At 31.3% G+C, this 25,401-nt stretch overlaps 5 protein-coding genes across 5 annotated transcripts in view; 1 reads left to right on the top strand and 4 right to left on the bottom strand.

The window, feature by feature from the left end:
- Window positions 1–247: 247 nt before the first annotated feature.
- On the bottom strand, window positions 248–10,015 carry LOC103572457 (chaoptin). The gene is made up of 6 exons (XM_014443086.2): window positions 9,955–10,015; window positions 9,742–9,881; window positions 9,508–9,645; window positions 9,369–9,411; window positions 481–2,434; window positions 248–402 (listed from the first exon to the last, which is right to left on the bottom strand). The coding sequence occupies exon 5, from the start codon at window positions 1,847–1,849 to the stop codon at window positions 494–496; it is 1,356 nt and encodes a 451-aa protein (XP_014298572.1). The 5' UTR covers window positions 1,850–2,434; window positions 9,369–9,411; window positions 9,508–9,645; window positions 9,742–9,881; window positions 9,955–10,015; the 3' UTR covers window positions 248–402; window positions 481–493.
- LOC106693125 (uncharacterized) lies at window positions 2,688–16,286 on the bottom strand. The gene is made up of 6 exons (XM_053741587.1): window positions 14,639–16,286; window positions 12,318–13,644; window positions 7,420–8,988; window positions 5,806–6,215; window positions 5,161–5,760; window positions 2,688–4,325 (listed from the first exon to the last, which is right to left on the bottom strand). Exons 1-6 carry the CDS (start codon window positions 16,110–16,112, stop codon window positions 2,827–2,829), a joined length of 6,879 nt encoding a protein of 2,292 aa, XP_053597562.1. The 5' UTR covers window positions 16,113–16,286; the 3' UTR covers window positions 2,688–2,826.
- Window positions 10,815–25,401, top strand: part of LOC103572411 (reticulocalbin-2) — a 31,987-nt gene continuing 17,400 nt past the window's right edge. The window contains exon 1 of the mRNA XM_014443087.2: window positions 10,815–11,227. The gene's annotated coding sequence lies outside the window, so the exon portion shown is untranslated. The remainder of the gene's footprint in view (window positions 11,228–25,401) is intronic.
- On the bottom strand, window positions 17,310–18,564 carry LOC128668402 (leucine-rich repeat-containing G-protein coupled receptor 6-like). Its single transcript, XM_053741315.1, has one exon. The coding sequence runs from the start codon at window positions 18,536–18,538 to the stop codon at window positions 17,372–17,374; it is 1,167 nt and encodes a 388-aa protein (XP_053597290.1). The 5' UTR covers window positions 18,539–18,564; the 3' UTR covers window positions 17,310–17,371.
- On the bottom strand, window positions 19,662–25,072 carry LOC103572409 (cAMP-dependent protein kinase catalytic subunit 3). Its single transcript, XM_008551013.3, has 5 exons — window positions 23,368–25,072; window positions 21,280–21,442; window positions 20,909–21,172; window positions 20,153–20,483; window positions 19,662–20,058 (listed from the first exon to the last, which is right to left on the bottom strand). Exons 1-5 carry the CDS (start codon window positions 23,456–23,458, stop codon window positions 19,912–19,914), a joined length of 996 nt encoding a protein of 331 aa, XP_008549235.1. The 5' UTR covers window positions 23,459–25,072; the 3' UTR covers window positions 19,662–19,911.

Genomic DNA, 25,401 nt, shown 5'->3' with positions numbered 1-25,401 from the left:
ATACTGTTATTTGACAAACATGCGTTAATAAAGAGCTGCAAAATTTTTTATTCAAACTCATCATCCCGAAATTTGAAAAGTTCAATCAAGTTCCGTTGAAATTTTCACCCAAATAATTTAGATTTGTAAGTGAAATTTCCACTTCTTTTAATTAAAAATTTACTGAGCTACGCCATAATGTCAATATAAATATAAATAACAGCAGCGCTCTATATATATATATATATATATAAATATTTTTAATTGTTATTTTAAAAATAAGTTACGCGAGTAACTGGCACGCGAGGAATATTTTTGTCAATTGAATGTATGAACGATCTCAAGCTGGTTTTGCTTGAAGATATCACGAGCTCTTATTATGAATTCTGAATTATTTTAATATAATGATGATATATGGCTGCCCTGTAGGAAAAAAGAGGTATTAATTATTTTTGACCAATAAAATAATATAAAAAAATTAAATTATATTTATAGACTTACAGAAGTTAAAAAATTAATGGCTAAAGGATTTATTTTCAAAATTGACTGTTGCATTCTTCGGTAGATGCATTAAAGATTCCATATTTATTGAGTTGAAATAATTGCCTCCGATGGCTACGAACTTAAGATTTTTTACGGAGCCCAGTGATAAACTTGAAAAATTTGGAAACAAATTATTATTGAGGTACAAATATTGCAAATTTATTTTAGACGAAATCCAATTGTCCGGCAAAGTGAAGATTTGGTTTTTAGAAAGATCTAGTTCTTCTAATGAAGTCATATTGTCAAATATTCCAACAGGAATTTCATGTAATCTGTTACCACTGAAATTTAATCTTTTAAGCTTTGATAGATTACAAAATTTATGTTCTTTTATATAGATGATAGGATTGTACGATACTGAAAAATCTTCCAAATTTTTTAAGCTGCAGATATCAGGTAGTTCGCTAAGTTCATTATTATCTAGTCTGAATGTCTTCAAGTCTGATAATGTTTCTAGAGCGTGTTCAGGAAAATGGCGAATTTTATTATAAGACATATCTAACTCGACGAGATGACCCAAAAATTTGAACGCATCTGCTTCTATTCTTTCGAGATTCATAAGTGAGATTGTCAAAATTTTCAAATTGAAAGCATTTTTAATATTAAGGCCCTCGCAGGAATTTTCGATCCCACAAAACTGTTCGATCGGATTTCCATCGAGGGCTAGAACTTCCACATTATTCAAATTATCAACGTCAAATTCGCTCAAGTCATTATAGTCCAAGTACAAATGCGTTAAAGTCATGGGAATATTTTTTATAAAGTCAATAGACATTACTGCATTGTCTGTAAGATAAATATGAGTGATTTCGGGTATGATTTCATCTAATGGCTGATTTTGGTACACAACTATCGATGATATATTATTTCGGCGTAAATAAAGATGTTTCAACTTCGGTAAAAATAGAGATTGTGTAAACATAATATCAGATTTATAATCACGCATTTTTTCATACTCAGAGAGTCTACTGCACTCGTTTCCAAATAGCCCAAGCTTTTCGTAATGGTAATCAGCGGCATGATCAATCAATGCTCTATCTAGTACTAGTGTTTCAATAGTTGCATTATTACCAAACCTTAACTCGTAGAAATCGATCAGATTGTTTGTTAAATTTAAGTATACCAAATTTGGCAGGTCATCAAAAACATTATTTTCAATTTTCCAAATATGGTTGTCCGATAAATTTAGATGTGTTATGCTTTTGCTGATTAGAAAAGGTCTTCTGAGATGTGTTATACCCATTTTAGAAAAATCTACTGTATTTCCGATTATAATTCCCACTGAGAAACACCACAGTATTAAAAAAATTACGTCACGTACAACCATTTTGAAATATTCACATTTACTTTTAAAATAAAGTGAGTTTCGAGAATTCTCGAGCAACTTATTCTTAGTATGTATTTAATCAAACTGAATATATATTATTCCGAGCAGTTTATTCCGCATAGAAAAATGAACTAAAAAAAAAACTTTGATATACTTGTTTTATATAAACGTTGGAGACACATATAGATTTCGTTATCAATGAGAGTGTAAAATCTTTAATCATTGTTTTCTATTCAAATATATGTCAGTGAGAATTTATTTCACAAGTCAATAAATAATCTCTAAAAACAAAATCTTTATTTACTTACTTTAAAATTTAACGGCTAAAATTAAATTTATTACACTATTGTCTATATGGATAATGGATACTTATCAAAATTAATTTGATAAATATAAATAAAGTAAGATTTATACATCATATATTAATCAGTTACTGTTCTAGGGGCATAGAAAATAAATGATTATATACAATAGTAAAAAAAAAAAATTGAGTATGAGTTACAATATGAATTGATATATGTATACTTAGTAGTATCACGAGCTAATGATGAATTATTTTAATCGGCGATAAGATATCCGAAGCTCCTGTAAAAAGAAATGACACAAATTAATTTTTGATAAGTAAAACTTTTCTAAAAAAAGTAAACTCAGATATTTTATTTGAATTAATAAAATTAAAATAAGTATATCAGAATCACACAGAATCAAATTTTGTAAAGTATTTTTTTTTATCTACTTACTTATTTGTCTCGCTTGTCAAAAAAATTGATTAGTTATACTTTTTCTTAAAAGTAAATTTATTAATCAAGGTTCAATTTTATAAAAAATATAACTCGAGAATATTTTAAATTTTTATTGAAGAATATTTGAAATGTAAATGGTGCGTAACATAATTTTTTTTATTTAAAACATCTTAATATTTATAAAGATAAGAGTAAAAAATTGAATACAAAATGCAATATCATGAAATTACAGTATTATGAAAAATATTTTCCATGATGATTCGGGCAAAAGAGTTGACAAGTTTCACAATGTGAAGACGATCCCAAGACCGGCTGTGCAATGCCTATACTTCCGATATCTACTGTTGTATTCTCCGGTAAAGCCGTCAATACCTTAATATTTATCAATCTCAATGGATTTCCTCCAATATTTACGTACTTAAGATTCTTGCTTCTGGTCAAAGATAAACTGGAAAGACTTACGAACAAATTATTATTCAAATACAAACTCTGTAAATTCAGTTTTTCAGACAACCAGTTATCAGGTAAAGTAACAATTTCATTCTCCGAAAGGTCAAGCTCTTCTAACGCCGCCAATTCGTCAAATGACCCAGCAACTATTTCATTCAATGCATTATTACTGAGATTTAATACCTTGAGTTTTGATAAACTGCAAAAAGATGATTTGCTTATCAAATGTATCTTATTATTCGATACTGATAAATATTTCAGACTCTTGAGACTGCAAAGGTCCGGCATAGTGAGAAGTTCATTGTGATCCAGCTTCAATTCCGTTAAATTTGTCAGGCTATCGAATGTATGTTTGAATATTCTGTGGATTGCGTTGTGAGAAACGTCTAACTGCCTTAATTTTCCCAAATTATCGAATGCATCTGATTCAATTTCTTGAAGACCCACTTGCGAAACAGATAAAGTTTCAAGATTAGTTGCACCTTTCAGTGTCAATCCGTCGCAGTATTCATTACTATTGCACAAATTGCGGATTTGATTGCCATCGAGTGTTAAACTTTTTAAATTTTTAAAAGACACAGATCCAAAAACTACTATCGCATTATAATCGAGATACAAATGAGTTAACGTTGATGGAAGATAATCAATGAAGTCTACAGACGCGATACTATTTTCGCTGAGATACATGTGAGTTACATTTGGCATGATCTCGTTATAAGACGTAAAAACATCCAAACTTATCGAGTGAATATTATTCTGGCGTAAGTATAATTTCTTTAATTTTGGTAATTTAACAGAAATTGACATCGTAAATTCATTCTGGATATTTCGATTTTGCTCTCGGTAATTTTGCACTCGGCCGCAGTCATCAATAGACCCATAGTAATCCAAATCATTGTGTTGTTTTATCGCCTTGTCCAAAACCAACGTTTCAATATTTGAATGCTCACCGAAATTTAATTCTTCAAACGGAAATATATTTCCACTCAAATTTAGATAAACCATATTCGGTAAATCATCAAATGCGCCTTCTTCTATTTTCCAAATATTATTATCCGTTAAATAAACGTGTGTTAGAATCGAACTGTTCACAAAAGATTTTTTCAGTCGCATTATTCCCGTATTTGAAAGGTCTAATACAGTTCCGTTAACGTTTTCATTAGAGTCGTTTTCATCTGACCAATGCTCGATTTTACAGTCCACCGAAATGAACCATAAAATGAAAAAAAATAAAATACTTCGAATAAACATTCCTGGCTTTTGAAATGAACAAAAAAATGAATAAAAATGTTAGTGACTTCTATTCACGTTTACTTTACAAACTGAATAAGAATAGCCGCTTTCAAACTCTTTTTATAACCATAGATATCACAATCTGCGTTATATTTTTCTTTTTTATTCCTCAAAATTGCATTTTTTTCCTCGTTTGCGAATAAAAATAAAAACATAATAATGGATGTGTTGATATCACTACAGTTGTCCTCTGAGAAATGGGAAAAAAAGACTCATGTGAATATCAGGAGCCCGTAGGAGTCAAAGATAAATTTATCGTACCCATAATATCAAAGTCATGTCTTTTTTCCTAGAATAAAAATTGATAAAAAAATTTGTTTTGATTATTTGTAATATAAGACTCCTACAAGCTACTTTTTAAATGCACTAGATAACTTTTAAATTCATAAATATATAACTTAGATATAATAATCATAAAAATATCAAATTGTACTTACGATTATTATTTTCTTATCAATTAATTGCAACTAAATTCTGTTTATTTTTAAATTTAATTAAAATTATTATTCATTTTTGAGTACATTTAAAAATAAATATTATAATAATAGTGATAAATTTCATAGCCTCAAGAAAATTTCAATCCAATATCTAACATCGCATTCTCTGGTAAGGATGTCAGAGTTTTTATCCTTATAAATTCTATCGGATTATTTCCTATATTAACATATTTAAGATTTTTCGCCAAACTTAATGAAAAGTTTGAAAAATCAAAAATTTTATTATCATTTAAATACAAATATTTTAAATTATTTTCTGATGGAATCCAATTCCCGGGCAAAGTCACAAGTGAATTTTTAGAGAGGTCCAATTCCTCTAGTGAATGTCAATTACTAAGCAAAAAAGGATCAATATTAGCCAAAGCGTTGTTACTGAGATTCAACTTTTTCAAATTAGGCAAAGAACAACTTTCAAAATTTGAAGAAATTAATTTATTGTATGAAAGTGATAATTGTTCCAAAGTTCCGAGGCCACAAAGGTACGGCATATGTGTCATTTCATTATGATCCAGTTGAAAAGTAGTTAAATTTCCCAAATAAAATAATGCATATTTGTGACAGTCGGAAATTTTATTGACAGACATATTCAAACGACGCAGATTTCCCATATCTTTGAATGCGTCAGGTGTAATGTAGGAGAGCCCCGTGTTTGAAATTCTCAGCACTTCCAATTTCACGAAATTTTCTAATTTCAGTCCTATGCAGGAGCCAACACTTCCACACAATTTTTCAATATTGTTGTTGTGAATCTTTAAAATTTTGATATTATTTTTAGAGTAACTTCTAAATTCCGAAAGTTTGTTATTATCTAAATACACATGCGTTAGATTTGATGGCATGCTGACTAGAAGATTCGTGTATGGGATACTATTTTCACTAAGATAGAGATGAGTGAGACTCGGCATGATGTCACTTAACGACACACTCGGCTGCGTCGATATCGACTTTATTCTATTTTTACGTAAGTATAATTTTTTTAATTTTGGTAACTTTAGTGATTTTGTAAAAATTATACTACTACTGCCTCCAGCTCCTAACATTGTAAAACCTTCATCTAAAACTAGTGTTTCAACAGCAGAATGAGCAAGATAATTCAATTGCCCATACGGTATTCCATTTTGTGATAAATTTAGATGAACCAAATTCGGCAATCCTTCAAAGGCGCCATTTGCAATTTGGCTAATCCTATTGTTCATCAAATTGACGTGCGTTATGTCAGAACTGTTTATAAAATTTCTATGTAAACGGACTATTCCCGAGTTTGAAAGATCTAATGTTTTCTCATTGTCACTCTCACCAACCAGATAGTCGTCGTAATCGAAAAAAAAATCCGTTTCCCCGCGCACTATTGAAATGCACAACAGCAGAAAAATTGCTGGACATCTAGACATTTTTCAATGATGTAAAATTATGATTTTATTTATTTCGAAAGGATCTTTGAAAAATATTTCAAGAAACTGAATGAGTAGCAACGATTTCAAGCTTTTTATTACGTATAGATATCACGGATGATAGATATATACTTTTTTTTCCTATACTAGATAAAGCTGCGATAACAATGGAGCTAGTTGATAAGATCATAGTTTATTTCTTGTATTATTTCAATGTCAATTACATTGTCTGGTGAGGTAATAAAATTTGAATTGATATCAACTCTGACGTATAAAAATGAACATGTCAAAGTCCCAATATCTACAACTATAAAGTATGAATTCAAGATATAAAAAATAATGTAAAAAGTATATATAGTTATGTATACGGTTCTTTTTATGAATTTTGTTAATGCATAGAAAAATATATTTATTTTAATTTAACAATTATTGCTATAGATGATATAAATTCATACATACTAATTATTGCTATTTTCAAATGTGCCATAAAATTTAGTGCTCCCCACTTTTTAAAAATATGCAATGACTTTCAACCATCATGACTGCACTCAAATTTTATTATTAATTAAAAAAACATTAAAATCCTAATTTAAAAAATAAAACACAATAGCAATTAGCCGAGATACAGAATTTAAAAAAATAATTACGGCTGTTATTAATTAGGAGTTAAACAAAATTTGAAAACTCGAATTATAAAATTAGCATGAAGATTTTACTGAAATTTATTCAACAAATTTTGTTTAACTCATAATTGATATCAATTGCAAGTAATTTTTTTTTTAATCTATACCTCGCCGAAATTACTATTTCGTTATCCATTTTTCTATTAAGGTTTTAATTTTGTTTTGTTATCAATTCATAAAATTTTGATATGCTTATGACAATTAAAAGTCATTGAAAAATTTTTAAAAGTGGGAGGGTACTGTCTGAAAATGGCCTTAATGAAAGGATTGAACTTATAATCGATATTGAAAAATAATTATAAAAAAATAATTTATTCAAAATTTCAAATTTATGATACATTTATCTACCTATCAATACATAATGACAAATTTGAATTCAGTTCTGTATTTGATATTTTTTAGACTGTATCGTATTATTTGTATTTCATATTTGAATTTGAATTGATATTATTAATGATACTAATACTGATGTCTATAAATAAAAAAAATGTAATTTGCAGATATTATTATGAGAAATAGTAATATGATAAAATGGCATAGCATAGATATGCAAGCGGGAAAGATAACACTGACAAACATGAAGAGGATTCTGACATATCCGATAATTCACTAATTATTTTACGAATATCCATAATTACGTTAACTGGTAAAAACATCAACGATTGTCTATTTATCGATTTAAATGGATTTCCACTGATGTACAAATATTTTACATTTTCATTATCGGCTAACGACAAACTTTCAAAACTTTTGAACAAATTATTTTTTAAACATAAATAACGCAAGTTTGAGTTTGATGAAAGCCAACCGCTGGGCAAAACTTCAAGTCTGTTTCCGGAAAGGTCCAGCTCTGTAAGTGAAGCTGAAGTACTAAATGACTCTGCGTCAATTCCATGCACCAAATTATAGCTGAGGTTCAATTTTTGAAGATTTGCAAGACGAAGGAAGTCCGATTTCCCGATAGTTTCTATTTTATTGTGGGCTAGAGAAAGATTTCTCAAATTCTTAAGACCAAGAATGTCGGGAACGGTTACCAGTTTGTTGTGATCAAGGTCGAGAGTCTTCAAATTTGTCATATAATTGAGAGTATGATTTACAATTTCAATTATTTTATTATGAGACATATTTAAATGACGTAAATTCACCAAGTCTATGAATGAATCCAATTCAATTTCTTCAAGTCCAACATTTGATACTGATAGTGTTCGCAAATTTACTGCATTTATTAAAGTCATTCCTTCACAGTTTTCATAACTACGACACAAATTTTTAATTTTATTTCCATCGATCGTTAAAAATTTTAAATTTATCCAAGAATAACTTTCAAAATTTGATATCTCATTATTAGTCAAATACAAATGAGACAAAGACGATGGAAGGGATCTTATGAAATCCAATGACGAAAGTCTGTTGTCATCTAGATGCAGGTGACTGATTTCGGGCATTATATCTCCCAGCGATTTGATATCTCCCAAATAAATCAAGTCAATATTATTTTGACGCAAATAAAGCTTTTTTAATCCGGGTAAGTTGAGAGAAGTTGTAAGTTTGATTGTATTATTGAAACTCAAACTTTGTTCCCTGTAAGTCTGAGCTTTAGAGCACTCGTCATTTGAATGATAAGAATAATTAGAACGATCTTCATTTCTTATTGCTCGGTCCAAAATCAGTGTTTCAATTCTTGTATGATTGCCAAAATTTAATTGATCAAATTTAATCAAATTTCCAGTCAAATCTATGGATTTTAAATTTGGTAAAGAATCAAAAGCATAGTTTTCAATTTTCCAAATGTTATTGTCAGATAATTTGATTCTTGTTATAACAGAACTGCTGGCAAAAGATTTTTTTAAATTAACTATTCCAGTATTTGATAAATCTAAAATAGATATCTTCTTATTTTTTTTTAAATTAGAAACATCTTCGGTTTTATTCTCTTCAATCTCTGGATTTTCAAAATTAACAAAATCTGATACATAAACTATTTTAGTGTCTTGTCTGTTGGACGGATACAAAACATAGTAACCTAAGACACTGTACATTAAAATTAAAAGCAGCACATTGATCACCGTCATTTTTTCACAATTATTTATTTAAATTAATAACTAATATTTTCCAGCAATTAACTTTCATAACCATTGTCAACATTAGCTCTACCACATGACAAAATTAGGGTTATTTGCTGGGTGCATCCCGGAAGGTATCGCCCTCTCTGGTGACTTGTGGAAACCAAGACCCAGGTTTTACAATATAAGTAATGAAGGATTGGAAAATATTTTGAACTTTCCGCGATGAAAATTGAAAATTTTCAAAAAAAGAGAAGTTACTAGTTTCGGATCGATTTAAGCCTCGGTTTAATAGCAAAAAACAAAATTAGGAAATTATATAAGCCAATGAGTCAAAAGATAAACAAAAAAACTTATGATTTAGTAAAAAAAAAATATATCATGCAGAGAGTCACTCACCACACCGAGAAATATCCAGAGCAGCAGACAATTCTTTCAATTTCTATAACAAAAAACAAAATTAATTATAATTAATAATTTTTTTAAATAAAATAAAAATTTTAGATGATGTTTCCCATTTAATTAAAAAAAAATTTACCTCGGCGGACGTATTTCTGCGTTTCCAGCATCCGGAACCAGCACAAGAGATTCATGATAATTGGAACCAATAGATTAATTTTACTCCAATTAATCTTTCGCTGAAATTTATTTTCTTTTCAAAACATTTTTGCATCAACTGAAAATTTCATAAAAAATAATTAATAAGAGACAAATAATTAATTTTTTCAATTTGCTAGAATGTGATAATAAAGATAAAATTTAAATTAATTACCGAAGCACCAGCGAGTAAAATGATGATGAACAATTATTTGAGCAAGAAAATACTCAAGATATCCAAAATATATTATCAATATTAAATATCCAGTTATTCGTATTAATTGATAGCAATGAACAAACTTGACGACTATAAAGCTGTAAAGACATAAATTATTTGCTACATGCTCAAAAAAAAATGAATAAAAATAATTAAATGAATAATTTTTACCAAGACAAAGCCGTCAACTTCTCAATCTCCTGCTTGTGGTCGTTTTCTTTGACAGTGACTTTCATAAGCTATGGCGCTGACGTCTAGTTTCAGAATTTGAATTATTTTATCAGCGGCCATTTTTATTTGCAACAATGGAAGCTCACTCACAAAAAATCTCTGTTGAGATTTTTAAAAGAATATTAAAAGCCTGAAAAATAATTATAATTTTACGATTAATTTAACAAAATAATTATTTTTAAAAATCCAAGACCGATATTTAGTAATTTAATTTTTTTAATTTAAACTAAAAAAAAAAATTTTAAGTAAACAAATTTACGATAAATAATAAAAATTATTACTCAGATGACTGTTGGAATCAATAATAATAATTAATTACTTGATTATTAATTAATAAAATGATTAAAAATATTTTTAGCTGTCATTTATCAAGCCGGAGCTATTCGGACATTTTTTTTAACTCATAGTTTTTAAAAAAACTATAAAATTATTAAATGTTGGCTAACTTCATTATCATTCATTTTTAAATTTAATATTTTGTTAAAGACTAAATAAATATTTATTAGAAATTGTTATTTCAGATTTTTCTTTACATTTATAGGAAGTTATTTAAATCTAATTAAGTTTTAGATATTACAAATAAATTAAATTAAATTAATAAATTAATAGAGCTTACATGAGAGATGTTCGCTGAGCAGCCATGACAGTTTTAGAACACCAGCGGCGACTTCTGGAACTACGACGCTACATTCAAATTTTAAAGTTTAAAATTATTGGCGCATCATCAAACTTAAGGCGCTGCGGTCGCGACGGTTGGAATGGACATGCGCAGAAGCCTTAAGCCCAGTCAATGTCCGGGCTAATCGCTGTCGTTGTTGTTTGCGACTAAATCTCAGTGAAATAATTAGTTTATTTATTATAATAATTCAATTCTTATATCTCTAATTAGTTCATTTAAATTATTTGGTAAACAAAACTTATTCTAAGACAATAAATGAAGTGTGTCAGTGAATGTGAGTTTTTAAATTAACTAAATTAAGTGTTGGCTTTTTTTCCTATCAGTGTGCGCTAGGTTCGTTGTTAAAATTTAAATGCAAGAATAAACGTAATTAAGTTTCTAAGAACAATTAAAATTATAATTTTTAAGTGAAAGTTTGAGTTTTGTGATCAATCAGTTGCATAAATTTTATATATTCAGTGAATTTTATTGATAAGTTCTATCAATTTGTGAAAGTGCTCGTCGCTGACAAGATAGCAGTAAAATGGCGGCAAAGTGAGTAGTTTTTGAAATTTAAAAAAAAAACTTCGACAATCTCAATGCTGCGTTCTGCTTTTTTTTCCATTCCATTTATTTTCATTCCGATGACCATGAAATATTATGACCTTTATGAACGTACATTTAAAAATGCTATTATATTTCGCGGGAAAATTTAAATTTAACGAAAAATATTTATTTTTTATTCGACAAAAGAAAATTATTTTACAAGTTATATTAAGTTTTACGTACCGTTCATTATTTTTATTATCTTACCTTGTCAAGTTATTGAATGTATCAGCAGTAAATATAGAAAATCGTTATTATTATTACGATTGATAAAATTGAAATAGAATTAAACAAATTTTACCGAAAGGCAAATACAAAATAAAATATTATTATTAATAACAAATAAACCCTGTCAGAAATTATAAAAAAATATTTTCATATATTTTATGCACAGAATAAAAGTGATATATATTTATTTTTCAAAATTATTGTATTACATAAATTATTACAGTAAAAAAAAAATTGACAACAGTAAATTAAAAAAAAAACTAAAATGTTGAATTTGATAACAAATAATGACCCATTCCATACAACATGGAGAGGCTTTAGTAAGCATAAACTGTTCTCGGTTTAAGTTACTATCTAAAATAAACGTCGTGACATAATTGTAAACATATATCAAAATATGTAGCTCTACTTCAAGAAGTAAATTTCATAAAATTTGAGAATAATGAATTTTTTGATTAAGATGATAATTTAAATTGATAGAGATGTTATGGTAATGTAAAATTATACGTACCAAGAGCTATCGAATAGATAACCAGGATGGGCATTTGATTATCATTACTAATTTAAATCACTTCTCTACAGTTATTTCTATACGAATTAAATTTGAAAAAAAAATAAATAAACAATCATAAATATACATAATTGTTTTTGTTTTTGAATAATAGATATTTATAAAAAGTAAATTTATTTATTTTTGAATTTTAAATATGTGACATAATCAGCATTGAACATTATTATTATTAAAGCCTCGAAAAAAATTTTGAAACAAATACTAAGTAACAATATATCGTGTTATTAATATTATATTAACTATCCCTTAACGACAACACATTGCTCGTAGCCGCTTTCTTCAATATCTATTATAGTATTTTCGAAAAGATCCCTCAATATTTTGATATTTATCACTCTAAGTGGATTTTTCCTGATATCGAGGAATTTCAAATTTTTGGCTTCGATTAGCGACATGCTTGCGAGACTTGTAAACAAATTATTGTTCAAGTGCAAGGACTGCAGATTTGATTTCAGTGGAATCCAATTGTCTGGCAAAATCACAAGCTTATTTCCCGAAAGGTCTAGTTCTTCTAATTCAACAAAACTGCTAAATGCTTCTGAATTTATTTCATCCAAAATATTGTTGCTGAGATTGAGTTCTTTAACTTTTGTCAAACAAGAAATTGATTTGTCGATTATTTTTATTTTGTTATGCGAAATTGAAAATGATTCCAAATTTTTTAAACCACAAATGTCAGGTAAACGAACTAATTCATTGTGATCCAACTTTAGTATCATTAATTTTGTTAAATTGTCAAATGTAAGTTTAACAATTTCATCAATTTTATTATAAGACATATCCAGTATTAGTAAATTTCCTAAATCTTCAAATGAATCTGATTCTATTTTTTCAAGTCCCACTTTTGAAACTGACGAAATTTCCAAATTTACAGCACTTTTTAATATCATTTCATCACAATTTTCATAGCTACCACACACATTTTTAGATATACGATTATTGTGTAAATATAAATCGGTCACAGTTGACGGTAAAAATTTGATAAAACTCACTGATGAAATACGATTTTCTTCCAAATTAAGATGAGTGATACTCGGCATTATTTCCTTCAACGATGCAATATTTTTTTCATTTATGGATTCAATGTTATTATTACGAAGATACAATTTTTTTAATTTCGGAAGTTTCATATTACTTTTAAGCTCGATCGTATTGGGCTTATCTGCACTTACTACTCTGAAATTATTTACTCCACTGCACTGATAATTCGATTTCCGAGAATTAGAAATTTTACAAGCTGGATTTCTTATCGCATTATCCAGAACCAATGTCTCAATTTTCGAGTGATCACCAAAATTTAATTGATCAAACGAAATCAAATTTCCAGTCAAATTTAAATAAACCAAATTAGGCAGACTATCAAAAGCACCTTCGTCAATTTCCCAAATATCATTCTCAGTTAAGTACACATGCGTTATAACAGAACTCTTCACAAAAGATTTTTTCAGACGCGTTAGTCCAGTATTTGAAAGATCTAGCACAGATTGATGTTTCCTGATATTAAAATTGATGCAATCAACTGAAATACACCACAAAATAGTTAAAAATAAAACGAAATGACCAAACATTTTTCAGTTACTAGAAAAATAATTAGTAAGTAAAATCTGTTATTCTCGACAAACTCTTTTCGAATGTTTCAGCCAACTGGGTTGTAGTGAATCTTCATTGTTGAAGTAAAGGCTATTTTTTAAAAAAAGTCGAACGGAAGTAACACGTCAAAATTGTGTGAAAATTTTTTAAGCTTTTTTAATGCCTGACCGATAATTAGAATTCATAATTTTAATTACATAATATTTTAACAAGCTAACAAATTAATAATTAGTACCAAAGAGTTATGAAATTCCTTAATTAATATTCATGTAGGCGATCGGATAAAAAGATGTAGCAGAAACGCGCTTTTTTATATTTGACATACATTGGTATATAATCAGTCGGGTAGTTTCACGGAATTTCTCATTAATTAATATATAGATAATTACCACTACACAAAGTGTACGCCGCTTAACTTACAATACATTGTAACATGTAAAATATATATTTATGAATTTAATTATTGCTTTGATTAAAAATTACCATGTAGATTTATTTAATTATTATTTTTATATCGACGTTATCTTTCGTAAATGGATAAAATGAAAATATTAGCACCATATATTTTTTTTCTGAGAATTCAAATTGATAAAAATATAATGATAATGTAATTTTATACGTACCGTTCATTTTTTTTTCTTTTTATCATCTACTGTCCACTAGCTATCGAAAATATCAGGAGTATATGCACTCAGTTATAATAATTATTTTTTATTATTTATCTACAGTTATTTTTATATCAATTAGATTTAAAAAAAAAATTATCTGACAAGTAACAAAAATTATGAAAAAATATTTAACCTTTTTTTTTTGATGAAGAATACATGAGGAGGATATTTATTTATTATTGAATTTCAAATATATGGTTAAGTAATTAATATTAAAAATTATAATTATAGTCCAAAAAATTTCGTTGAATATTTAAGAATAATTCATAATTTTTTTGGTATTATCTTACTATCCCTAATAGCAATTATAGCAACGGGTCCGACAAGATTGACAGTGCGAAAGAGATCCCAAGGCTGGTGGATCCTTACATTGCTCACAGCCTATTTTTTCAATGTCCACTGTTGTATTTTCTGGTAAAGCCTTCAATATTTTGATATTTATCACTTTCAATGGATTTTTTCCGATGTTGAGAGATTTCAAATTTTTGGCTTCGATTAGCGACATGCTTGCGAGACTTGCAAACAAATTATTGTTCAGGTGCAAGTACTGCAGATTTGATTTCAGTGGAATCCAATTGTCTGGCAAAATCACAAGCTTATTTCCCGAAAGGTCTAGTTCTTCTAATTCAACAAAACTGCTAAATGCTTCTGAATTTATCTCATCCAAAATATTGTTGCTGAGATTGAGTTCTTTAACTTTTGTCAAACAAGAAATTGATTTGTCGATTATTTTTATTTTGTTATGCGAAATTGAAAATGATTCCAAATTTTTTAAACCACAAATGTCAGGTAAATGAACTAATTCATTGTGATCCAACTTTAGTATCATTAATTTTGTTAAATTGTCAAATGTATGTTTAACAATTTCATCAATTTTATTATAAGACATATCCAGTATTAGTAAATTTCCTAAATCTTCAAATGAATCTGATTCTATTTTTGTAAGTCCCACTTTTGAAATTGACAAAATTTCCAAATTTACAGCACTTTTTAATATCATTCCATCACAATTTCCATAGCTACCACACACATTTTTTACTTCGTTTTCATTTAATGTCAAAATTTTTAAATTATTTAAAGACACGCTTTCAAATTTAGATATACGATTATTATGTAAATACAAATCTGTCACAGTTGATGGTAAAAATTTGATAAAACTCACTGATGAAATACGATTTTCTTCCAAATTAAGATGAGTGATACTCGGCATTATTTCCTTCAACGATGCAAAATTTTTTTCATTTATGGATTCAATGTTATTATTACGAAGATACAATTTTTTTAATTTCGGAAGCTTCATATTATTTTTTAGCTCGATCTTGTTGACCTTTTCTGAACTTGCATCTCTAAAATAATTCACTCCACTACACTGATGATTTGAACTCCGATCATTAGAAGTTTTATAAGCCGGATTTCTTATCGCATTATCCAGAACCAATGTCTCAATTTTCGACTGATCACCAAAATTTAATTGATCAAAAGAAATCAAATTTCCGGTCATATTTAAATAAACCAAATTAGGCAGACTATCGAATGCACCTTCGTCAATTTCCCAAATATCATTATCAGTTAAATACAAATGCGTTATAACAGAACTGTTCACAAAAGATTTCTTTAGACGCATCAACCCGGTATTTGAAAGATCTAGGACAGATTGATTTCCGCTGTCACAAATACAGTCATGATTTAGAGAAATAGGTTCGCTGATATTTAAATTGGTGCAATGAACTGAGATGCACCAAGAAATAGTCAAAAATAAAACGCAGTGTCCAAACATTTTTAATTACTAGAAAAATTATTGACAGAAAAAATTTATTATTCTTGACTGACTCTTCTAAAGTGTCTCAGCCAACTGAATTATGGTGAATTTCAGTCGTTGCCATGCATACGATCATAAACCAAAGCGATCTTTTTCAAACAATGATATCGCTGTTCTCCGAAGAATTTTGATAACCACGTTCCAATTTCAACTTGAAAGAAACAGAGCACAGCTCTCGATATTTAATATTTAAATACTCTGCTCCAAGAATTAAATTCGATAAGATTAAAAAAAAAATAAAACATTTATGTAGAAACATACGAACCTTTGTTGTTCTTCTATAAACTTATTGGGAAAAAAAAATTGATGATTTAAATTATACAAAATATTTTTTGAAAAAAAAAGGATATAAAAAAATTTGATCATCATTTTCATTGAAAATTAAATAAAGATATGAAATATTTGCTATTTTTTTATTAAATTATAATATTTATGATGGAAGTGATTGATAAAAATGAATAATGGAAATTCAAAAATATTAATCGTAGAAATTATTAAAAATTTTTTGTATCAATATTGACCAAATGTGATAGAACATTTCGGTTTCACAAAATCAATTAATATGCTCTCTAACACAGCCGCCAGCACAGTATTCAAACCTGTCAATTTCATAGGATTACCTCCGATGATCAAATAGTTAAGACTTCGGCCTCGTTCAGTCATCAATTGCAAAAATTTCAAAAAAATTTATTAATCAGGTACAAGAATCATAAATTTATTTTTTAAATCATGTTGTTCGGTAAAGTCGCAATGTTTGCCAAAAAACTCAATGTTCAAAAAGATAAGACGTGTAAAAATATTATCAATTCATAGACAAAATAAATCATAGCAAAATAATCTGTTCCAAAAATAGGTCCGAGATTTTGATTCATATGAAATTTAAAAAATAAATCATTTTTTATTTTGTAAATGAAAAACTCTGTGATTATAAAAAAAAAAAATAATAATCATCATAAATAAGTAAGATTTAATATGAGCAGTTTAACAAGTTAAACTTGTACACTAACATGCTGGCAACTACACTCGCATTAAATAGATCTGTTCATGTCTAGTTTCCATCAGCACACAATTCGCCACCAATTTGTCTAACTCAACCCCATCACCCGCTTCAGCCTCTAGCCCCAACCCCTAACCCGAACCCGAACTCAGCCCGCTTCCTACACTAAACTAATCTCCAGCGAGTGTAGCTCGTTAGTTACTCGAGAACTAAACTAGCTCTACCAAGTCCACTCATCACCAGAAGTTACCCGAGGTATAACGTACTCTCTATATGTTTGATCGCATCGCACATAGCACGGTTCTCTATGTACTGATGAGCTGTATTCCAAATAAACACTGACATTGTGAGCAAGTCGCCAGTAAGCGGGTGTATCAACTCGGGTCAGCGGATTACCTTGGAGATAAAGATGCGTCAGACTTAGCGCGCAGTCTAGGGCGAGATCCTCGATCCTCGTAAACCGGTTTCCCCGGACATCAAGGTGTCTTAGACGTGTGTTAGCATCGATCCAGCCATAAGGAAGGTAAGTGAGCTCGTTGTTCGACAGATCTAGCTCCTCAAGCGACGGAAGGTTCACAAATGCATCCACGGCAACACTTCTGATGTGATTTTGACCCATCGACAGCCACTTGAGATGATAAAGATTGCAAAAAATTCCCGAGGGAATACGGTCTATTAGATTGTGATCCAATGACAAGCTCGTTATCATCCTGACGTTTCTAAAATCTGGCAAACTCACAAGTTGATTGTAGCTCAAAGACAAATCCCTAAGGTCTTGTAAAACGTCAAAAGTCCCCTGGGCAATAGAATCAATTTTATTGTGGGCTAAATTTAAACTCTTGAGAAAACGAGTGTCATCGAAGCTGTCGCATTCAATATAGCCAATTTCATTTCGCGAGAGCGATAAAAACTGGAGTCGATTGGAATGGCGGAGACTCAGGTGAGAAGAACCGCCGGGACACTGCAAATGGCAAATAGACTGGATTCGATTGCCATCGAGGAAGAGCGAAGAAAGATTTATCAATCCTCGAGTATCCATTCGACGGATCCAATTACGTTCCAGGTGGAGATGGGTCAAGGTGAGTGGAAGCTCGAGGTAATCAAATGTCCTACCTTTCAATCGATTGTCTGACAGATAGAGGTGAGTCAATGATGGAAAATATCTCTGCAACGGTGCTGTTATATCAGTGAGAAAATTTTTACGTAGATAAAGATGTTCCACTCGCGGAAAACAGTCTGATAACGAGAGCACTAGATCTATTTGTTGACCCTGCGAGTCGTTCTCGTCGATGATCAGCGTTACCAAATTATTGTGTCCGCCAAAGTGCAAAAAGTCGCAGAATTCAATGCGATTTCGCGACAAATCCAGATACTGCAGATTCGGCATCCCGTCAAATGAACCAACGGCAATCCGGCCAATCAAACTGTCTGGAATGCTTAAGCAAGACACCCGGGAGCTGTCAATAAACCCGGGGTATAGAGTCGCGGGCGCACATCCCGGCAAGTACAACGACAAATCGCGGTTCGTCAAATCTTGACATTTTCCAGTAGGCAGCAAAATTTTTTCCGACACTGACGAAGGAATCGTTATCGAACGATCGACGTATCTCATCGGGAACGAAATCCTCCGTCCTGTGTAAGCAATACTGGATTCGCTCAATAAATAGAGAATTAAAAAACTCAGCATCGTATTTTTTAACGACCCAGCCATTATTTTTGTCTTATCTAAAAAATAATAAAAAAGTTATTTAACGATCGCAGCAGTTAGACCGGCTTAAGAAATGGATATTAAATAAATATAAAGTAGACTTACTCGTAAAACTTCCGGGTGTTAAATATGTGATGGGGATAAAATTAGCGGGCTTTTATAGATTCGTAATCGACCTCGCTCTTTGTTTCTCTCGACCCAGCTATTTAAATGAAAACTTTTAAAATTAATAAAACAACTCATCAGTGCCTAGATTATCGTTATTCAATGAACTTGTGATGAGAGTCAAGTGCATAGTTGCCGGAAGGTTAAATCAGTTTATCGTACGGCCTTCGGAGGCGTAAACGCTTGATAAAGATTATTAAATAATAATGATTAAGACGCTCTGAAAATAAATTTAATTTCCCAATCGACTTTTATAAAAAGACATAACATCTGGTCAATAATCGATTTTGAAAATTTTCTTCTCTTTAAATTATTTTTACTTGGTGTAAATTTACGGGCAGCCGCTGCCATCTCTCGTAGAATATGAGGACGTCTTTCTATTCTTCGCTTCTGATAAGTCCACTGCGTTAAACAGAAATTTTTTAATTAAAAAACTTTTCAAATTAAATTTTCTTAATGACTCCGTTTCAGAGGAGTCGTAAAAATAGTAAGCGAACGAGTGAGTGAGTGAGTTAGTATAAAAAAAAATTTTTACTGAATTACCTACAGCCGTTTTTGGTGTGAAGCTTCCGTGGATCGATAGCGTACAGAGAATTTGAATAATTATGAAATAAAAAGAGCAATTAGTGTTTAATTATTTAAACGGCACGATTTATTTTATTTACAAAGGCGCAACGACACCTGGAATACCAGGATTGCTTAACAATAAATATAATCTCTCAACACCACGCAACATGTCTATTTACAAAAAAATAAAAAATAAAGTAAACTCGTAATAAAAATCACTCGTCGAAGCAATTATATTAATATATTAATGATAACTTGCACCATCAAGAGTTAACTCATGGTTAAAAGAGTATTTATAATCTATGAACGCAAGTTGTTGGTCAAAAGTCTTGAAAAAGAGCCAACTGGTCGGGCGGCAAGGGCGGCTGGGAGCGCCAGTCAGTTTCTGGGTAATCGTCGAAGCAGCTGGCGTCCTCAGGAGCTTTTACTCTCGGTCTTATTGGCGGCGTGAGGGCTCTCTGGGGTACCTGGGGATGGAGAAAATAAATGATACAGTGGTCAAGACAAACAGCGCCCTTGAGTCCAATCAAAACAAGAAAAAAAAAATAAGTGGGTCCTTACGAGCTGCCAGTCGATGAGCTTGAACCACCGATGCCTCTTGACGTCTTCGGCACCCTGGCGCATGTTCCCGAGTCTTTTGGTCCTGTCGGCAACCAGCAGCTTCTTGATCAGGTCCTTGGCAATCGGGTCGACGTGCTTTGGCCACTCGATTCTGCCTCCGAGAATTTTTTCGTAAATCCCGAATGGATTGTCGTCGAAGAACGGCGGGTAGCCCGCTAACATTTCGTAGATAAGCACTCCCAGTGCCCACCAGTCTACCGCTTTATTGTGTCCTTTGCTCTGAATTATTTCGGGCGCTAGATACTCTGGGGTTCCACACAACGTCCATGTTCTAAAAAAAAAAAAAAAATAAAAATAAGTCGATAAGTATAACACGATTGACAGAACAAAACTGGTCTTTTTTTTCTAAATATATTTATAAATTTCTAAAAATATTTTTTTTTCCAGGAACTTGTTTAACGACTCACTGTCTCGTATCGTCACTTAACTTCCCTACAGCAGTACCGTTTTAACAAACACGTCCCAAAAATAAAATGCAATAAAGGCCAAGTTGTAAAGCTTGTTTATTCAAGCACATCTGGTTCGATCAACTTGCAACGAGCACAAAAAGCCTCTCAGATGCTGCCAAAATTTATTAAAAATTTAACCTCACTTTACAATTTACATTTTTATGCCAATAAATTTATGCTATCAATGATTTGCTTGTTTTGTCTACGCGAATCAGAAAAAATTACTTTTCGCAAGTACATGACATACCTGTCAGTGAGTTTCTTTGAGAAACCAAAGTCCGTAATTTTTAGATGGCCCTGGCTGTCCAACAGAAGATTTTCTGGCTTGAGGTCACGGTAGACAATGTGCTTCAAGTGCAAGTAGTCCAACGCAGAGACTATTTCTGCAGCGTAGAAGCAACTGGTGGGTCCGGAAAATCTTCCAGCTGCCCGAAGATACGAAAAGAGCTCGCCACCTGCTACGAACTCCAGGAGCATGTAAACACGAGCTTCGTCTCGGCCGCTCCACAACCTGAGTAATAAATATAATTAATTAGAACCGTAAATAATAAATGCCCCCTGATGAATAAATTACCGTCGACGATGATGTGAGTTGATTACACATTAATAAGCACTTACATGTTTACGATAAAGGGATGTTTGACCTCCTTTAGGACAGATATCTCATTCCGCACATGTTCCACCTGTTTAAGTCGTATTACGTCAACCATAGAGAGGACTTTAAGTGCCAGTGGTATTCCTTGATGTCTGCACAAAACGACTCGACCAAATGTACCAGTTCCTGCAAGCAAATCGGAGCATCTTTATCTGAATAATGTCTCACATAAATCATCTAAGGCAATAAATATTTATTTAACACAATTAGGGTAGAAGTACCATTTGTGGCCACTGCTCCATTTTTGGACATTTAATACTTAATTTTAAATAATGAAAACGTATGAAAGAAAAATTTAACTGTAATAGTATGATAACAGTATCTTTAGACGCATTTAAAAAATTAATTATGCTATTGTGTATTTTAAAAATTATTTTATTTAAAATTTCTAAGTGGCCAAAAACGGTACTTCTACCCTATGTCCCCCATCTCGTCCAGTTTACTAAAGACCTATAGAGCTAGACAAGTCACCTACTCATTTATATCATCATCATCATCATCATCATCATCATCATCATCATCATCATCATCATCATCAACATCATCTGATATAAATATGAGCGAAATTGGCAAGTTAATAGTCTCGCTTATGACAGCTAACATCCACAGTCTGCTTGTTAACGACCAGAGACAGGTGTAATTGTGAAAAAGAGCTTCCGGTAAGTTGCAATCCGCAACAAGTTCGCTGGTTACCCTTTCTCTATACTCGCTGTTAGATTACCGCGACTAATTTATCGCCTATTTATCTAAGCTTCTCCGCAAAGAAAAAAAAAATAAACAAACAAAAGAATTAAAATTTGTTTTAAAGCGGTACATCACGAGCCCAGCTGTTTAATATGACAGAAAGATGGCAGATTAAATTTAATAGTATAAACATTTTTACAGTGTTTGTATATTTTTATAATTTTCCGCAACCGCAGCGTCTTACTACGCAACATTATACTTTAATGACTTTTACTATAACAGATATTGCTGTTATTATTGTTGTAGTATGCTCAGCAAATCCCTTAATTATCTTTTAGCTCAATTATTGCCTTACTCATATTACAGTATTGCGAATAAACAGTGGAAATGGAAGATGGGTTTACTGCAAACCCGAAAGTTGTTTGATGCTCTGCAGGGCAACACGTTATTTAAACTTACGGTCCTCAAGGGAGAGAAATAAAGAGAAAGTAATTTACTGACAGGTTAAAAATAAATATAAAAAAAAAGTTTCCCTTGTTAACATAAAGACGGTCTGTTATAACGCATTGCTACACAGAAAAAAAAATTATCGACTGAAAGTAAATATTCTTGACTCAAAAATTTTTTTGAAAACTTCAATTTTCTCCGAAAAAGTAGAAATTTCCTCTGACCAAGACGAATTCTCTTGGCTTAAAAAAATCTTGACTTGATTCCCGAAAACGTTTGTCATCAAAAATATTTTCTTGACTAAACTTTTTTTTCTATTGCTCCAAGAAATTTTTTGCATTAAGAATTGAAAACAAAAATTTTCTTACAGCAATAAAAAATTTTTTTTCTAATCCTAAGAAAATTTTATTTTTCATTTCATACTGAAAAATATTTCTCGCGCCAAGAAATCCTTTTTTTCTGCGTACATAATTTTCAGTAATTTACATTTTCCGTCTGTTTATTTGGCTGAATATTTATAAACACGATGGTAGTCTATAGTTTATTGGTACTAATAATAATAATTTTATAAAATTACTGGGAAGTCTTAAGAAATCGGGTGACAATTTTCTTAGCAATAGTTATAGACATAGAGCAAAACATAAACCAACTAAGAGGTGTTGAGTTAAATATACTTTGGCCTCTCACTCTCCAGCGGTGGCCCACTTGCTCGTTCCTCTCGTTGTTTGTGTGGATGTCTACTCAACTTTCTTCCTCGTCACGACTAGACGCGCGAGTAACTCGATCGCGTATTCTCGAATTACCCATATTTTATTTTCCTTTTTTTCAACAATATTTTAAAAACAAAAAATAAATTATAAATCACAATCCACAGACCGATACTCGATACATATTTATAAATATCTACATAAATAACTCACCTATAGTTTTTATTATTTCCATGTCATCGATATCGTATCTCCCAGAGTCCTCCTGCGATCCTTCTTCGTCAGAAGTTCCTTCACCCGACATATTTACCAGCCCAGATTTCGGAGCCGCGAAAAAAAAACTTTTATTCACCTGGCTTTTTTACACTTTAATGTATAATGTGTTTAAATAAAATAACAAACAAACTGGGCTAGGCACGTGGATAAGTTGAACGCACTAAAGATATCGGAGTATATTATTAGAACACACCGTTTACTTGTATTACTGAATATTGAGCATACCGCGTAAAATTTTGTGGATCAAGAGAGTAGAGGCGTAATACAATTCGCGGATGCGTACAAAGTCAAATTCAAACGACACGTGGTCAGGTCGATTTTAGGATCCTATGTAGGCATCACTAAACATTAGCGTAAATTAAAATTTCTTATTAATTAGACACCAAAGAGCAATTACAGGTACAGAGACCCAGGTACGAAGTTACAGGTACAGATACAGATATAGATTAGAGTAAAGAATAAAGCGCGACAACTGATTGCTCGCACTAACAACTCTCTTCACCCTCAATTCCGACTGCGACTCTGACTCTCGAAATGACCGACTTCCGTGTAGTATAAGCAAGTGTGTATTGGTATAGTAGACTTAGTGTCCCTACTCGTCATCCGAGTTGTTACGATCTAGCGACAGTAAATGACTGACCAGCTCCATCGACACAACCAAAGTTTGTAGATGTACTGTGGATGTTCATACAATCCACCTCCACAATCTACTGTTTATATACATATATATATGTATGTATAGATGAATGTATATGTGCAATAATAATAAGCGAGTGACTGCTTCACTGACTTCCGTTCGGGCAATTTAACGTGTCACTTATCAGCTCGTTTTTATCATTACTCTTAACAAAAAAAAAGTTGTAACAAATAAAATCGATCGTCTGCCGAGACGTGGAATAATTTAAGCTCGTGGCTCTAACGGAGAAAGTTTTTTCCGTGCCCTCAATTTGCATTAATAGCTCCTTCTACCACTTGTCCCTTTCGCTTGTAACTTTTGTATACGTGAGTTTAAATGCCAAACTTAATAACTAAACGGAGCCTTAGAATTACGTGGGCTATTTATTATTTATAAATTACTTTATCAGATATCAAGGTAAAAAAAAAAACGTTAAAAAAATTTGAGATATTTTATTTCGATCGCGTCTCTGAAGCCGAGCATCGTAGAACTGTTACTGGCGACTGTCTAAACCATGATCTGTTGTCCCTCTTGGTCCCCACTCTCTTTTAGATCTTTCTTTTTCTCTCTCTCTCTCTCTCTCTCTCTCTCTCTCTCTTTTTTCTCCATCCCAACCAGCACAGCTGCTCTAAAACTTTTCATCTCACTTGGCATTATTTTTCCCTTTCTCTCACCGATGTACCAACAGCTTGCTCCTGCTCCGATCCACGATTTTCATCTCTATGCATACTACCGTTTAAAATGCTGCGATAAATAACAAACAGACACGTGGGAAAAACCGATGTGCTGAGTAGAGGATTTGCTTTCTCGTATAAAATCACTACCAATACCAGCGCCAGTATTCACCCAACACACAAACACCAACACCAACACCAATGACGCAACCAAAACTCAAGACAAAAAATACAAGTGTCCAGTGACGTACTTGGATCTCGAAAAGTAACTCGGAGTTTTCGGCTTATTTTTGAATTGGCCCATGTCCAGACCCAAAGTGATCGCCACCGACGCCACTGGGCGCGATATTATCTCACAGGAATCGCTATGCTCGACTTACGTCTCTTTTATTCCTGAGACTTTAAATTTATTGTTCGGCTTCTTGCTCTGATAGAAATCAACTCCGCTCTTCTACTCTTATTTATTATATCTCTTATCCTCCACACATTGTCCAACCAGGAGAGAATCATCAGTAAACTATCACGTCACTGAGCTTTAATTTACCCATTTCCTTATTTTATTTAGTATTCAAATATAAGCCTGGAATATCGATGATTAAGTGAAAATCTTGCCAGATCATA

This window comes from Microplitis demolitor, chromosome 8, assembly GCF_026212275.2.
Source record: "Microplitis demolitor isolate Queensland-Clemson2020A chromosome 8, iyMicDemo2.1a, whole genome shotgun sequence".
Classification (NCBI taxonomy): Eukaryota; Metazoa; Arthropoda; class Insecta; order Hymenoptera; family Braconidae; genus Microplitis; species Microplitis demolitor.
This window is presented reverse-complemented; position numbering and strand designations above follow the sequence as displayed.

Coding starts and splice junctions, on each gene's coding strand:
- LOC103572457 (XM_014443086.2), bottom strand. CDS start 1,849: ATGGTTGTACGTGACGTAATTTTTTTAATACTGTGGTGTTTCTCAGTG.
- LOC106693125 (XM_053741587.1), bottom strand. CDS start 16,112: ATGTTTGGACACTGCGTTTTATTTTTGACTATTTCTTGGTGCATCTCA. Junction 8,989..12,317: donor TGTGTTGTCGTTAAGGGATA/GTTAATATAATA, acceptor TTAAATAAATAA/TTGTGAAAAAATGACGGTGA. Junction 5,761..5,805: donor AAAGTTACCAAAATTAAAAA/AATTATACTTAC, acceptor TATCGACGCAGC/CGAGTGTGTCGTTAAGTGAC.
- LOC128668402 (XM_053741315.1), bottom strand. CDS start 18,538: ATGCCGAATCTGCAGTATCTGGATTTGTCGCGAAATCGCATTGAATTC.
- LOC103572409 (XM_008551013.3), bottom strand. CDS start 23,458: ATGTCGGGTGAAGGAACTTCTGACGAAGAAGGATCGCAGGAGGACTCT. Junction 21,443..23,367: donor GGAAATAATAAAAACTATAG/GTGAGTTATTTA, acceptor ATTTGCTTGCAG/GAACTGGTACATTTGGTCGA. Junction 20,059..20,152: donor AGCTCATCGACTGGCAGCTC/GTAAGGACCCAC, acceptor CTCCATCCCCAG/GTACCCCAGAGAGCCCTCAC.